General features: G+C 34.9%; 1 protein-coding gene across 4 annotated transcripts; it reads left to right on the top strand.

The window, feature by feature from the left end:
• The first annotated feature begins 2707 nt into the window (after window positions 1-2707).
• LOC105230802 (protein grindelwald) lies at window positions 2708-10089 on the top strand. Of its 4 annotated transcripts, none has more exons than XM_029552242.2 (4): window positions 2708-2836; window positions 4636-5066; window positions 8653-8955; window positions 9018-10089. In XM_029552242.2, the coding sequence occupies exons 2-4, from the start codon at window positions 4817-4819 to the stop codon at window positions 9182-9184; spliced, it is 720 nt and encodes a 239-aa protein (XP_029408102.2). In that variant the 5' UTR covers window positions 2708-2836; window positions 4636-4816; the 3' UTR covers window positions 9185-10089. The 4 variants fall into 4 exon arrangements, with proteins under 4 accessions (XP_029408102.2, XP_011210087.2, XP_011210085.2 ...); XM_011211785.4 differs by having other exon boundaries at window positions 2722-2862; XM_011211783.4 differs by having other exon boundaries at window positions 2798-2862; window positions 4591-5066.
• Window positions 10090-10756: the final 667 nt, after the last annotated feature.

The raw sequence follows: 10756 nt of genomic DNA, 5'->3' as shown, positions 1-10756 counted from the left end.
ACCTCTTTTAATAACTAAAAATGTGAATTTTTTGTCAATAATGACCGTATTGGACTAGACAGTTCTTTGAAAAAAATTTCAAAACGAGTTTCTGTATGTTGTTTCAAAAGACATGCTTTATTTATAAAAAATAATATTATTTATTTATTTAAATATGACCTGTAAATAAATTTACAGACAGACTAGGAAACTGGCAGCTTGGGCTTTTGACCAAGAGTATATAATATTGATTGCCTGACATGAGATACATAATTATATACAGAATTTCAGTTTCCAAAGTAAATTTTAAAAACATTTTTCAACTTAATTTTGAATTTATAAAATAGTGTCGTCAATATTTTTTCTATTAAAATCGAAATAAATCAAATTATAGTAATGTGACAGCACTGTCAGTGGAACTCATAACAAAAGTTTACAGTTTGGAAAGCAATGTAATAAATTCAGCTATCTAATAACAAAATTTCCTATTTGCTGATGACTTCAAATGCTAATATTTGTATTACCAAAAGTTTATAATAAAAATTCTTAGAAATGAACTTGTGTAGAACTGCATCTTAAAACACTTTTGAGGTACTGTGTATTGAAAACACTACAGAAAATTCGTTTGCCTATTAATAAAAAGCCTTTCAAACTGTGCCTAATGCAATGCTGCCATTTTTGACAACCATTTAACCGGCATTTGGCATTGGCAGCACTGGACTGGCGCTGGAGTAGAAAGTACTACGCAAATGCTTTTGTGTTGGTGCGGCCATTGTCACCATTTCCTATTTGTTTTCATAATTGTTGGTATTACCTCTATGTATAAATATGTATGTATGTACATATGTATACATTTTGCATAATGTTAAACTCATTTGCATTGTTTTTAAAAGGAAACCAGTTTTGAGTTGGAGGCATAAAGACAACTCCTCAGCATTTTGAGAATACATGAGTACCTACAAGTATTATATGAGTAAATATTCAATACTTGTAGGTACTAATCCATCCACAAGAATTCAAAACAAAAAAAAAATACTATTTAAATAACTTATAATATATATGTATATATATATAGTTATATGTATATAATATTAGAAATTTCTTAAAATCCGATCAATTTCTTCCGACTTTTCTTACATATCATAAAATCTAGCAATGACAATAACTAACTTTCAACCGAAATTGAGTGAGTCAACTTGTTGGCCTTTTCAAAGTACGTACTTCACTCTTTTGCTATGTACGAAGCAACAGGTAGTCAACAAGGCAGTCTCAGTATCTAAATATACACACTCTTTCAATCAAATTCTCTCGGCGCTCAAATCTAACTCAAAGAAATGAAAGTTACTCAAAGGCATTGACGTTTCAAGTAGCCATTTACCTACTTATAAACAACAGCATACCAACATGTGTATGAAATACTTGGCCGTTAAAGGCCGTAGACTCTCGTTTAACGACAGAATTGGCAGCAAACCGATTGTATTGCCTGACTATTGTTGTTGACAAACAAACGTCAAATACAGAGATAACCTATAGGAAATGCAGAGGAGAAGTAATGAATGTTAGTTACTAAGGCTTCGTAGGATAGAACAAATAACATTTCTTAATGATTATTTATTGTGGATTGAAATAATAGTATTTATGCAGAAATATGTACTCTAACAGCAATATTTTCGATTTTTTTCACTGTGATCAAAATAAAGGTTCCTTTTTCAATAGTTTTTTTTTTTTAGACAGAGTCGTGTCAAGCTGTCATGTTTTGCTCAGTTTTGTTTGGCATGATACCATGGAAATATTTTCTCCTGAGCAACGTTTAAAAATCATTTAACTTTATTAAGAAAATTCTCGTTCTGTAAAGAATGTGTTTCGCGCGCTTCGCTCAACTTATGGTCAACATTACCGGCCTACTGAGCGCGCTATTCGTAACACCATCACTCTTATCATATTGAGATCCAGCATTCATTATTGGATAATATTCTACCGAATGCACTACGACCAGCGCTCACTGAAGAAGTACAGCCTTAATGTAGTTGAGAGTGTAAACGAAGGCCATGGAGAGTCAATTCGACGCCGTTCGAAGCAACTCAGACCGACGTATGGAACGACTTGGGACATTATACGTCCAGATCTTAAATTGAAAGCATACATAATACAGCTTGTGCAAGAACCGAAACCGCTAGACCTTCCACATCGCTGCGCTTTATGAGCTCTTGAGAAGTTCCAAGAAGATCCGACGTTTTCGAGCCAAATTTTGTTCAGTAATGAGGACCATTTCTGGCTCAATAGGTATGTATATAAGCAAAATTGCCGCATTTTGACGAAGATTGAACAGATTTAATAGCTGTCATTTTATTCAGAAAAAACAACGGTTTGGTGGTTTTAGTTTGTGGGTTGGTGGAGTCTTCAGTCCATATATCTTCAAAAATGATGGCAGTGAGAACATAACCGTCAATGACGACCCTTATTGCGACTTGATAACCGACGATTTGTTGCCTGAAATTGAAGCTCATGATCTTGATGACATTCGGTTTTAACAAGACGGCGCCACTTCACATACATCGGATCAATCAATGAATTCATTGAAAGAGAACTTCAGTGAGCAGATATTTTCACGTTTTAGAACGGTTGATTGATTTCCAACAGGGTACTCAATTGCGCATATGTGTTTGTATTAGTAAACCACATTAAAATATAAAGTAACAACAAGCGATCGTCGAGCGCTACACTCGTAAGATTCGTAGACATGTAGGTATGTTTGCACACAACCACCAAAAGTCGGTAGAGAAGTGAAGTTTTGTTGTTTAAATACGACACCTTTAGTTGTTGGCTGAGCTTGGCTCAAAGTGGGCACTAGTAGCGGGTAAATAAAGCGTGTGCAATATATATGTGAGTGTGTGTTTATAATTGTGGACAGAAATTTTAGCAACCGAAATACCACTAATTTTAATTACATAAATAAAAATAATTTATAAAACAAATAATTAATTTAAAAAAATGAAAGATTAAAAATTTATCTTTAAAATAATTTGAAATGCGCTTGTATTGTTTTACTCCGAATTTGTGAATTCCAACTTGAAAAGTGGCTTTGTGTGTACAAGCAAGTTGGCTTAGTGTATTGGCAGTGCGTTTGAGCTCGCCATTAAGCGCTTAAACCAGTTTCTGCATAGCGTCAATGCGCTTGTGAAGTAGCCAGTGGTGCGTGAAGGTGGAAAAATTAATTATGTAAAATGTATAAGTGAAATAATTAATTAAAATTTTAAAACGAATTTTTACGAAGTTTACAATATTGATTTAATTTTATAAAAAAGAAACAAAAAAAAAACGTTTACGCTCAACAAAATACTCTTCATAACTAAAAAGTGCCCATACTAAAACTTGGTTTTGAGCGATCAGTTAGCATGGCAATAAATTCTGTAATGGACGAATCTGAAAAAAAACTTGCAGCTTTGCCGTGCCATGCCAAGTTTCGTGAAAATATCTCGTCAAATAAAAATGTTTTTCATATTAAATAAAGAGTTTAGACGGCAGCTATAAGCTAGAGTGGTCCGATATTGGTGATTACGTCAAGTGAGCAGTTTTTTTAGGAGAAAATAAGGTACGCGAAATTTCAGCTTGATATCTCAAAAATATGGCGGTTAGACAGACGGATATGCCCACATCAACTCAGCTCATCACGCTGAAAATTTATACATACATATAGATCTTTTAACGAGTTCCAGAAGGAAACGTGCTTCTAACTTCGTATTAGTAACTCTTAAGATTACTAAGTGTTTCAGAAGCAGTTAGAATTTTTCTGAAATCAACCTTCAATCGGTATCAATCTATCTTTCTATAACCTGACTCTACCATGAAATCCAAAATCATTTTTATTAGTGAAATTTATTGGGCAGAAATGGAAAATGCCTAAGAAATTTTTAATATTTATTAAAATGAAATTCTTAATATTTTTTATGCACCTCTTGACATCCTCGACCTCTGTTATTCCAAACACTATTTTATTATTCAAATACGATTTCAAAATCTCCTATACTAAATTTGTTTGCCTAAAATATCATTGCCTAGTAACCGATCAAGTTACACTCTTATCAAAGAAAGCTACGAATATTTTTTTTAACCATATTAATTTTCAAAAATAGATTTTAGAGCTCCACAACGTCCAATTTACACATAAATCCGTTCAGTCTTTCACAAACATGCCTACATATGCTCCAAGAATAATACTATATACTTACCATAAAAATAATATATACAAAACCACTTCCCAATTGTTATAACCGCAGCATAGCATTGTTTTTATGTGCCGTGCGTGTGTACAGACCTTCAGAAAGCTCGCCACTCACTGATCATTGCGTATGAGTCATCGCCATCTTTGCCGGTTTGCTATCAACCAACAACGGCCCGAACAAGCTGCTTAACAGCCAACCAATTAACCACTTACACATTTCTTTAGTAACCAGTTGCCGCGCGCACGTAACAAAAACAACAACAAACTTACAGAAAAAAACTAAAAGTAAAGACAATTACATTTGTGTATGTGCGAGTTGTCTTCATGACGTGCCGCACAACAACACATTTTACTTATAGTATTTTAATAATTATTTGTTGGCTGTTAAGGTGCGAGTAAACAAATCGTAAAAGCTGTTTTCGTTGCCATTTTAGAAAAGTTGCAAAATAATATTGCCATAAAACAGATAAAGTACAATAAATAGAGAAATAAAATAAAAGTATACAAAAATTTACGTGGAAAACCAACAACACAAAACGGAAATACACTTGAGTGATAAAAGAAACATAGCAAAAACACATAACACGCGCACATAAATAAACTCGTGCTGCCGACATGCCTTTCGGTACTAGTGCCAGTGCACTGGCATTGCGCTTTGCCTCACTGCTGCTGCCGGCTTCGTTGGCCGTTGCCAAGGCAGCTTCGGGTGGCAAAGCGGCTGCCAGCAAGGATTGCCATGGCAAGATTTGTAAACCAGTTGAAGAGTACTGCTCGAACTTTCTCGAAGGCTGTGATCAATGTGAACCCATCTGTAATCCGGATTCGCAAAATTTTCATGCGGATAGCTGTGCAAGGGAGTGTGCCGGTAAGTGGACTTATACTTGTATATGTATATGGAAATAATAACATATTATTGCACATAATGTGAGTAAATCAAAAGGTGCTTTGTTTTATTATAGCAATCTCTAGCTTTTCTTCAGTTGTCATTCCTTTTATGGTATGCATTAGCTTTGTATTATAAATGCGGTTATAAAAGAGGAGAGCAGCGGTCTCTGAAGCTCAAAAGCAAATAGTACCTGTGAATATATCTTATAAATATATTACCTCTTCTTATTTTATGCATGAAAGTTACCAAATATTAAAAATGAAGACCAGTTGAACACTCTCTAAACTTCGGCGAAAGATCGAAAGAATGTCGGGACCCATAGAGTCTCGCTTAAGCCATCGTTGAACTTATTGTGCTCTAAAGTGAATTTTAACAAAACACCATTCGAAAACTCACTGGATTTAAAACAAAAGATTATAAACTTGGTTTCTTTAGAACTGCGAAGAAACTCAGCCGTCAAATTTCTGTAAGGTGTGAAGATTAAAAGGCATGAAAGATATCCTATCTTCACTCTGACTAAAATTCATACTTAATTAGAGTATCTTCAGGTTTTGACTAACGAAAATAAATGGATGCTTCCTTTAAAGTCAAGTAGCGGTTATACTACTTGTTAGTTACCCGAGACCGTTACCAGAAATTCCTGTTAAAGTTTCTATGACTTTTTAAATGACCAATTAATGTGATCCTTCATCGCTTTCTTAAGAAGTTTGTGAGTATCCAAGCTAAATCTTGCAATGTATTGGAGTTTCGGTAGTCAGAAGAAAGTATATTAGCTTATATATTGAAAAACAATTTATTGTCAAAACTGAAAATCTAAGATTTTTTAGATTTGAAAGACTGTAGACTTCAAATAAAATGTTTATGAAATAGTAAAATATGGACGCTGCACAAAACCAAATGCTTTAGCTTGTGTTTGGCCCTTCGAGACCGCCATTAGGTATTACTTCGCTGGACCGAGCTGCAAGAATGCCTCTTCATTGCGGGATTATTCAGCGGGTCTTAAGCTTCTTCGCTGTCGTTCTCTTATCCTGAGTTCTTGGATCGCTATTGCGGACCATACTAGCTTTGACTGCAGCATGTGGCTTATAATATTGTCAGGCGTGATCATTTGGTTTATTATTCTTTCTTTAGTTGTTCCCTCCACTTCGTATCTCGGACAGAAGAAAAAGATATGCTCGGCGTTTTCATCAGCGCTGCTGGAGATTGAACATTTTTTGTCATCCTCGTGGCCGAATCTGTGGAGGTATTCCCTGAAACAGCCATGGCCTCTCAAGAATTGCGTCAGATAAAAGTCTATCTCCCCATGTTGTCTCTCAATCCAGCCTGATACGTTCTTAATGAGCTTGTGCGTCATCATCCTTTTTCCGCCACATCCCATTGTCTCTGCCACTCTTCGAGGCTCACCTGTCTCTCGTTTTTTCGCCCGTCAGCCGTTAGACGTCTATTCATAGCTTTAGATTTTATGAAGTCTCTACTTAGCACTAAGGTCATTAAATCCGGCGGTATTTGTCGTCAGCTCATTCGTCTTTATATGGGTGAACTAGTACAGTAGTTTTTGAGTTTTCAATCTGAAATTTTGCACATGTACTTTTCTCCTCAAGAAGTTGCTCATTTGTCAAAAACGCCAATATCGGACAACTATAGCATATAGTTGACATACAAACTGATCTATTAAACTCAATTCTTTATTTGGAAAACTTTTTAATTTAACAAGGTAACTTCACGTGGAACACATTTTGTCAACTAAAACTTATTCCTATGAAATCTCGAGGTAATTAGCGTTAAATTTCGTGCATAATGCCTTATAATCTAATTAAATTTAATACGTGAAAAAAATCACATTTCATTATATCAATTTTCTTATACCAGCGCAAATCAAACAATGCTGCTTGATAAAAAATTGAATAAATAAAATGAAAAATAGTGGAAAAAAGTTCTAAAGCAAACAAATTGCCGCCTGGCTTGCAATGTAATTCGAGCTGCCGTTAACAACAAAAAGTCATAGGTAAATGCAAGTGCATAAGTAAACAACAAATAAACAACGCAAACATATATAGTGGAGAGGTGTGCTTTATAAACACATACCAACATGCTTTTTGAAGCGAAATTGTGCGACCTTTTTTCTATGATTTCACGACAACGCTTCGCAGAACACTCTTCAGAAGAGCTTTGTGAGTGTGTAAATTGCAATTTGCATAGTCATTTTACGTTTTAAAACAATTGCAGCTACTATTATTTTTAATTTAATAACTGACTTTTCATTGTGTGCAACGGCTGACATTATCTGTTAACAAAACAATAAAAAACCATGCGCCAAACCGGTAGAGCAAATGACATCATGTCGAAAGAATTTGCAAGTGCAGCAAAAGTGAGGAAGTGAGGTTTACAGGTGTGAAAAATCGGAAGTCATTTTTATGAATAAAGAGTTGAATTTAACAGCAGTTCCAAATATATGTCGATAAAGTATTTTTGAAAAATGGTAGTATTCTTAAAATGCAGATGGCATAAAGGACTGGAAAAGTTTTCAGCCGTAAAATGGTCTAACTTTAAATTAAACGGGGAGTTAGGAAAAAGAAATCAACTCTATTAAGGCTTTATTAAATATGTATGTGAGTTAATGAAAAAAAATATTGACAGATTGAAAATTTTTCCTGTCCTCGAAATACTTTTCAGAAGCACTTTTTGGGATGGCCTTCAACGAATTCTGTGTTGATCGATGGAATTCATTGCGTTTTTGGATTTAAATTCGGTCACAATCGTGGCGCGATGTAAAATCTATGATTTGTTCTTCCACAGTTCTGGCCGTTAAATTCTCACGCAAAGGCCTCAATACGGCCGAATAGAACTCTTTATTGATCTCCGGAACAAATTCATGATGAACCAAACCACGAATATCAGAAAGGAATGAGCATCACCTTGATTTTGAGCGGCTTTGACGTGATTTTTTGGTTTTGGCTCGTTTTTTTCCTCCATTCCAATGACTGCTGACTTGTTTGCATGCCGAACTAATAAACCCATCTCCTATCGGCACTTATAATGCTTTCGATGACTGTGGGAGCGGAATTCGAACGATCAAGCATGTCCAAACAGGACAGTTTACGGTGCTCTTTTTGAAAAAAAAAATGCAGCTTCATTGGGGCGAGTCGAGCAAGAACGCATTTCATAACCAAAATATGCACCAAAATCGTTCGAATGAACTGGTAAGAGATATCCAGCTACTTTTCTATCTCTCTAACATTTGTCTGAAGATTTTGAAGCCCCATACCCTTCACTTTTTTAATATTTTCATCAGTTGAAGAGGTCGAAGATCGTCCACAGGCATGTTTTTATTGGGCTCTCGACATTCTTTGAAGGTATTGTACTACTCATAGACTTGTGTTTTTAATAAAACTGAATCACTGTGAACCTTTATGCGATATTTTTATCCATTGTAAAAATCATTTGGCATAGTAATTAAGGACAGTCCTACCAACTTAGCACTAATTCAATTGAAAATTATTTTTGTTCCCTATAATATCTCAACACATACTCAAATTCACTTCATTTATCAACTCATCTCCTTCAGATTACAAAATATACGATCCGCTCAAAGCCGAAATACACAGCATACACGAACAACAAAACACCATACTGATCCTGCTGATCGTGTTGCTCACGCTCATCGCTGCACGCTACATCTACAAATGCATAGGCTGGCTGCGACGCAAACGCTTCTGTGCGCTGCTGCTAAAGAAGCTGCACAAACACCATGAAGCAGCCGGCGCTGGGGTCAACAGCAAAGATATGGTCATCGGTGCCACAATACCAAATGTGATGGCCATAAATGGCGCTATGGAGCGGGCGCCATCGCAGATCTACAGCGTGACAGGTAGTGAGATTAGAAATTTTCATTTAATTTCTTTTCCAGTAATTACCTTTCTCCTTTTTTAGGCGCCGAAGGTTCGGTTATGACGTTGACTACACCAGTGAGTACGCGTTATCCGGCAGAGAATAGTACACCATCAACAACTGTAACGGGCGAATACTCATATGATAATCAGGCGCTCGCCGTGACGCCTGTTTCGGAGAAGCCAAATGGTAGTGTGCGTGCGTTTTGATCCTTTTTACATACGTGGGAGTTGTGGTTGTTGTCGAAATTGTGTTAAGGCAAAGTAATTTCTATTCAATATTCAAAAACTTAGTGCAAACATTTTTTGTTAATGCTAAAACTATTGGTGACTCACAAATTTGATCTTCATCGATCGATCAGTGGTCTTCACAGTTTCGATATTGGATGAGCAATACTAAATAATTTTTTGCATGTTTGATGTAATTATTGATATAGTATGTATATTTGAAAATCATAATAGTGAACGGCAGTAATGGCACCTTGTCGTACATAGAAATCGCACAAATGCTTAGCGTGTAACTGATCGTGATCCTGATGATCATGCGAAAACCCGTTGAAAATCTATGACTATAATAAACGCTGAAATTTCCCTAAATATAATAGAAGCTGCGGTTCAGCTAAGCAATTTTATAGGTATATTTAAATAATTAAAATTTTCAATATCTTTTTTCCATTGCAAATTTATTGAGAATCATCGATGACTCGTATATTGGCATGTTGACGTCAATCACATACTCATGTACTTAAAGTTAGTAATTTATTTAGTTTTAAAAGAATGAAGTAAAAGTGAGGAGATATTAATTGAACTATCAACGAAAATCATTGAGAAAGTATTAAACAACTGGCTAAGTACTTAAGCATGATTTTACAAATTAAAATATCGTTGTAAATCCCAAACGTACTGACTAATAACGATTTTTTGTATTGGTTCGCGATATTGATTTGATTTAATCAAGCACTGTAAAACATCACGTCCATTTTGTAAGTGATATTTATTCTTTAAAAGTAGCTTGTAAGTTTTGCTTCCATTTTAAATACTATGTACTTACGGTTAAGCAATTTATTAGTTATAACAGATATTTTAATAAAATTATGGTCTTTGATTATGAGAAATTTGTTTTATGCATGAATGACTTTTGAAAAAAATTAGCACCTTCCCTAAGTGAATTTAAAATTCATGAAAAAAATTCAGAAAGCAAGTTCTTTTATTGTTCTAATTGTCAAAAATATGTAAATTTGTATATATATACATACGTCACACATACCTGTACTTATATTTTTGGTATGTGTGCTTAATAGTTAGGCATTAAACGCGAAAAATTCATCGAAAAATGGAGCTAGAATTTGTATCACTATGTTTATTTACAATAGCAAAAGCTTGCTAATTTGATCGCCAAATATAACTCAGAGCTGTAGTGTTATCATATTTAATATTCAGTTATCCCTAGACGATTACATTAAAGCGATTAACTTTTATTGTATGTGTATCTCTTATGGATACAATTTACCTGCTTCTACTACCAACGGCGTACGCAGAAAGAAATCTAAGGGAGCTCATGTTCGAATCTTGCTTCAACGTTAAAAATGGCAAGAGGAAGATGTATTTTTTATTGTTTAATATCGTTTTCTTTTTAAACAACAACTTTTCAAGCAACAACATTTTTTGCGAATGCAAAGGGTGCCGATGCTCGTTCTTCGATTTACCTTTTGTGAACGATCCGCAAGGAAACCAAGTAAGGTGACAGTCGTCATCACACCATCAGAATTATAATCCTTCAAG

Source organism: Bactrocera dorsalis, chromosome 1, assembly GCF_023373825.1.
Source record: "Bactrocera dorsalis isolate Fly_Bdor chromosome 1, ASM2337382v1, whole genome shotgun sequence".
Classification (NCBI taxonomy): Eukaryota; Metazoa; Arthropoda; class Insecta; order Diptera; family Tephritidae; genus Bactrocera; species Bactrocera dorsalis.
The sequence above is the reverse complement of the archived record's forward strand: the minus strand, read 5'-3'. Positions and strand labels throughout refer to the sequence as shown.